This window comes from Lytechinus variegatus, chromosome 10 (genome assembly GCF_018143015.1).
Source record: "Lytechinus variegatus isolate NC3 chromosome 10, Lvar_3.0, whole genome shotgun sequence".
In the NCBI taxonomy this organism is placed as follows: Eukaryota; Metazoa; Echinodermata; class Echinoidea; order Temnopleuroida; family Toxopneustidae; genus Lytechinus; species Lytechinus variegatus.
The window spans coordinates 28,577,481-28,583,518 of record NC_054749.1 but is presented as its reverse complement, the minus strand read 5'-3'; the positions used below and the strand labels follow the sequence as shown (position 1 = coordinate 28,583,518).

Genomic DNA, 6,038 nt, shown 5'->3' with positions numbered 1-6,038 from the left:
AGTTAAAGGAAAGGAAATGAGTAGGGCTATTAAAGGGGGGGGGGGGGGGGGGGATAGAATCAAGGCACTTATCAAAATGACATGTATATTGAAAAAGTACTAGCTATTTGAATCTACATATAGTTTGTTCAATCTCAAATTTCACCTTCAATTTACACCATGTAATCTCTTGCCGAAGTGTTGAAGGTGACTGGCAAATCTGAACCCCCCCCCCGATAAGGTTAGCAACAACCTTGAATCAATCACAACTTTAGTGACTAATCTCAGCTCTCGACTCCAAAGTCTGTCCCGTAGCCAGGGTTTTCAATTCAGAGGTTCAATCCCTTCTCTATACTTCTTTTTCTCCTTTTCCTCCCCTATTTTATCTTGCTTCAAAAAAATTTAGGGGGTTCGATCAAACCCACCTGGCTACAGGTGTAAAATGAATGCAGTTAAGGTTAATTCCTACACTGAATGAATTCAATCTCTTGCAACCCCACAGACAGGTCTTGCACTACCTTGCTCATTCAACTTTAACAAACAATAAAGAAACATGAATAATCATATCAGGTGTCATATTTAATACATTTTCAAATGCATACTTGAACGCGACTACAGCAGTGACAAAAAGTGATGCATACATGAATGGAATTACTTTGACCATTACCTACACTGGAATGCAACAAACATAAATTCTCTCATTGATTTTTGAATTTGTTACAATATTTCGAGCGCCTTTGAATTTGTAAAAATGATGCTAAAATTCTATAGGTCTACAAAATAAAGGAATGAATATGAATACAGCTGATTTTGCAGTAGTCCATATGAATACCCCAACATTGATTTTGCAAATTTGCGTGAAGGGTTATTTCAGAATTCACATAAAAAACCTCAGATTTTTTATTCCCTCTTAAAGAATATTCCTTTTCTGGATAAGCTTGTAATTTTCTATATTAGAGAAAAGAGTTCATTTTTAGCTTTGTACAATAACAATATGGTACAACTTCAGTATGCTAAGTCCTCATACTGAGAAGCTAAAGCAACTTGTTATATTAAGTAAAAAAGATCTTTACCCTCTGTAGTCTAACCCCCCCCCCACAAAAAATATACACCCAAGCAGTATGACGCATATTACGTAAAAGGAGCTAGTCCAGTATCGGTGTACAATTACAGATCACCTCTCGGATCCATGGATTAGATCTTCATTCCCCAGAAATGCAATCACAAACCTATCAACTACTATAACACAATCTTTTACAATCTCGGCTATTAGACAAAAACAATATACTGCATTGTCACAAGTACATTACATTTAATCTCATGTCCGTATCCTGAACTACGGCTTACTTTCACCTTTGTCTGCATTGGCTTCAGTACTGTGCATGGTGAAGTACTTCTGAATAAAATACATTTCTACTCTGAAGACATGTAGCATATCAACATTTCCCAGCAAATAAAACAAATATATCAAAGATCAGTGTGACAATAATTCACTTGTAACCAAACACAGTACAAAAGAAGTCACGAAATGGTGTTTTGACCAAGGCACTCTATCTAATAGTGAAAGACAATGAAAGACCCATTCAGATATGGTAGGACGAGGCCCAGCAAACAACGCTCTATGTTTTGAGTACAGAGGCAAGAGGTGAAAAAATACGTGAGGTAAAAGATTTTATTTTGTAAGGCAACAAAATAATCTGCAACCAATAGAATTCTGCAATGAGTACATTCATAACCCTTTATACTTAACTGGAATGGGTCAATTTGACCCCCCCTCGACAAATTTCATCGCTACGCCATCGGGCGAAATTTTTTTGACTGCGCTGCTCACTGACTATTAATTTTCAAATCTTGCACATCTCTTAAAACCAAATTTGCGATGCCCGGGTATGCAGTACCGAAAATATGTAAACATTTTGTAAGCGCATGTCAACCCAGTTAAATTAGGGTTAAGTGATATGTGTAATAATATATTTAAAAAATTCTTTTCAATCTCTTAACATTCTATTTTAAGTAGCATGTATCACGCTATTACCTTTAAACACCTACCCAAAACTTTGAATATATATCATGACCTAATTGCATAACTCTAGACAATAATTCTCAGGCTTGAAGTGTGTCATTCATGTTGACTGATAAACAACTTGTCCTACTATGTCTGAATGATGATAACAGAGACGGAATCATATACATTTATTGTTTGTTCTTCATATAGGCCTACTTAGTGTTATGTACAGTTATGTGTGACCAAAAGTGATGTCTGCAATTGAATATCATTACAAAAAGACAACACGGCACAAAAATCTTAAACAAGTTCAACCAGTGTTAATTTTGACCCACCTACTCTGTTTTTCTTGATATTGTGAAAAAAGGGCAATTTCACAAAGATGATTTTCCAAGATGATTTGAGAACTATGTCCTGATTTTGTCTGATTAATAGTTCAGATTTTACATTGTATAAATATCAAATTAAAGGGAATAAAATGCAATATCAATAATCATACCTGATGACACTTTATTATGTCAATTAACCTGAATATGAAAGAGGAAATTGTCACTTTTCATTGATACCTCACTTGTAGCAATGACCTCACATGTAACTGAATGAATTGTTGTGGATGAAAACATATATAAAAAGACGTAGCTTCTTGCCAGTTTTGGTAAAATGGATGAAGTAAAAGGAAACTGATGTGTCACAAGTTTTCAGTCCTGTATTCATCAAATAGCAAACAAAATGGCTTTTCAAAGTGACAATGTCCAATGACAAAGAAATCACGTAGTTGAGGTATCAATTCAACTTTTATTTTTCCCCCGTTTTTATTGGTTCATCATAACAATAACTTTAAAAGCCATATTCAATTTGCAAACTTGCTAACAATTGAATTCAAGTACATGTACTTGGTGCCTGTATTATTGATTTTAGTCATGCTGGCATTGAAAGTGCTGATGAGAAGCTAGTTCATATAGAGTAAATTTCAAATTTAGAATAATATATTCAAATAGAAATCCTTTCAAGTTTGAATACCGTTTTGTCTTTTCTGAGACAAAATGCTAGTGAATGGTCCCAGACTGAATGCATCTCTGTATTTTATGTTACTCATTTACAGTTCTTTCAGAATACATAACTTGAATACATAACCTTGCACACGACAGCACGAAACATACACTTACATGTAGATCATTAATTTCTAAATATATATAAAAGAGGACGGCACTATTCATAACATTCACTCAAATAATAAATAGTAATCTTATGTACATCTATTTACTAATGATTAGCACAATTTCAATTAATGTATATCACAATTAAAAACAATTGAATTGATCTATTTGTGGCTATTGAAATGAATCAATATTCAAATTGTGTCATATTTACAAATACATGATATAGCCTTTTGTGAATATCGCAGTATTTCATCCAGTCATCATTTTTGGTTACGTGTATAATCATTCCATTCTATCTACTTTGATATCAGACAAATGGTACAACTTACATAGTGGGCAATTCTACGTTTGATGAAGGTGTTGGTGTTGAGAGCATGAATTAGGATTCTTACTATGCTTAAACACTGACTTCTTATAATATTTGGTGCTGTGATGGACATGAAAATCAGCCTTACACTAACACTCTGTAAACACTATGCATAACACTGGCTTCTTATAATGTTTGTGCTGTGACTGATTTTATCAGCCTTACACTAACACTCTGAACACCATGCATAACACTGACTTCTTGTCATGTTTGGTGCTGTGATTGATGTTATAATCAGCATTACACTAACACTCTGTAAACACCATGCATAACACTGGCTTCTTCTAATGTTTGGTGCAGTGACTGACATGAAAAGCCTTACACAAACACTCTGAACACCATGCATAACACTGAACTTCTTGTCATGTTTGGTACTGTGACTGATGTTATAATCAGCATTACACTAACACGATGTAAACACCATGTAGAACACAGGCTTCTAGTCATGTTTGGTGCTGTTACTGACATAATGATCAGCCTTACACTAACACTCTGTAAACACCATGCATAACACAGACTTCTTGTAATGTTTGGTGCTGTGACTGATGTTATAATCAGCCCTACACTAACACTATGTTAACACCATGCATAACACAGACTTCTAGTCATGTTTGGTTCTGTGACTGACATAACAATCAGCCTTACACTAACACCCTGTAAACACCAAATTGTCATCATGTGCTCCATAATTGTTGAAACAAAAACTAACACTTTATATCTGACAAAGACATATTAACACACCTACATGTACAGCCACCTGTTTGTTCCTTATCTCAGTGCACATTGGCCCTATTTCATAAAATATTCTAAAATAAAATTCTTCAATGACTGTAACTATGGCAACTGTCAAACAACAACAGCTTGTCAGTGCTTCAGTCTTTGACTGTTGTAATTGTCAACGAATGGAACCTCATCAGTGCTGACAAACTGCATGAAATGCTACCCCGACGTCAGGGCCGTCTTACAAAGAGCTACCATTAAACTAACCAATCTCAACTCAGTGGAAATCCATCCATACCATAATTTTCTTTTCTACAGGAAATTTGCACATCTCCTTGGTAAACAAGGAAAATCACACTGAATCTTCAAGAGAATTCTGAATGTATGAATATACAACATATCTAGAAAATATTTTGAACAAAGTTGCATTTTAGATGTTGACATGGCTGGCTGTCCATAGTTGTAGTTGATCGGATCAATCGCAACTCTTTGAGAGATAGGGGCCCTAGTGTAAGGTAATTGCACATGTGATGGTAGCATCTGGAGAAGAAACTTATCACACATCCAGTTCTGAAAGCTCCAAGCTGCTCTTCTGCAATCAATGTGAACGCTTCATCATCTTCTCCTCGTCGAGCTCTGAGTAATGACACTGGTCTTCGGTCTTAGAGCTAACAAAAAGAAGGCAGTAGAACAAGTGCAAATTCTTTGATAAAAAAATTGGTTAATAAAATGGTTGATAAAAATGGGTTAGAATTCTGCAATTCTTAGATAATAAAGAGTAATACCATAGCACCTATCAAAAATATAAATCTATAAAACGCTTTATATACATAAGGTACAAATAGATATAAGAATATTTATTATTTTAAAAATAATTGCACGATATGAACTGTTCATTAAAGGTTTATTTCATGGTGAAGAGTTGACATTTGAGTGCTTTTTTTTGAATGATTAAACTGTTGCCTTGGTTGTGATGTACAGTGGTAAAGCAATCCAACGTGAAGGTGCAGTTAAGGCAAACAATCTAGAACCATGGTACTTTTTTTTAAACTTTGAAAATCAGGACGATCCTGATAAAACCAGGACAGTTGGCAAATTTGTATGCTCACCTTGATCCACTGTTTTGTTTGAGGATTTCTTAGGATTTTTGAAGTGAGCTACCACCTGATGATCATCGGTCATCTGAACATCTTGCTCCTGCTGCTGGTTTCTTAATAGCAAAATAGAAAGGAAGAGACAACAATAATAGCCATCTTTATGCTCACCAGACAAAGGATAAAGCAGAAGATACATGTTCTTGTATGTCCTTTGTCAATAGATCTGTAAAGCCCTTAGATACGGTGTTATGATGTATCAAGTGCTATACAGAAACAATATACCATTAAACTTTTCATATTATTTGAATATTATCATTTAATGATGCAAAAATGTCTGGTAACTGTCACTTTCATTACATAATCATATATAAAAATATATATCAAACATGAATATATTTTCTATAATCAAGTTGTATTAGCACATTTTGTGAAACCTTGAAAATAAAATATTCAAATATGATTTCTGTTATATTGATTAATAGCTGACTTCATTATACGGTTAAGGCAGCAAAGTTGCATGCATTATCAGTAATTTAGAAACCATAGCACTGACAGCATAAAATCCTTTCAAAGGGTCATGATAGAGATCATAGACAATATCCCAATAAAGCAAATTGCTCTACACAAAACAATATAATAAATGTGGTTAAGAAAACTATCCAGATTCACACACATAATCCTCTTAAAAGTGTATGCAAGCTTTTATTTTC

General features: G+C 34.4%; 1 protein-coding gene across 2 annotated transcripts in view; it reads right to left on the bottom strand.

The window, feature by feature from the left end:
* Nucleotides 1-889: 889 nt before the first annotated feature.
* LOC121422489 (katanin-interacting protein-like) overlaps nt 890-6,038 on the bottom strand; it is an 80,365-nt gene continuing 75,216 nt past the window's right edge. For both annotated transcript variants that reach the window (XM_041617571.1, XM_041617573.1), the window contains 2 exons: nt 5,341-5,441; nt 890-4,899 (listed from right to left, as the gene is read on the bottom strand). In XM_041617571.1, coding sequence (XP_041473505.1) covers nt 4,847-4,899; nt 5,341-5,441 — 154 coding nt within the window. In that variant the 3' untranslated portion in view covers nt 890-4,846. The remainder of the gene's footprint in view (nt 4,900-5,340; nt 5,442-6,038) is intronic.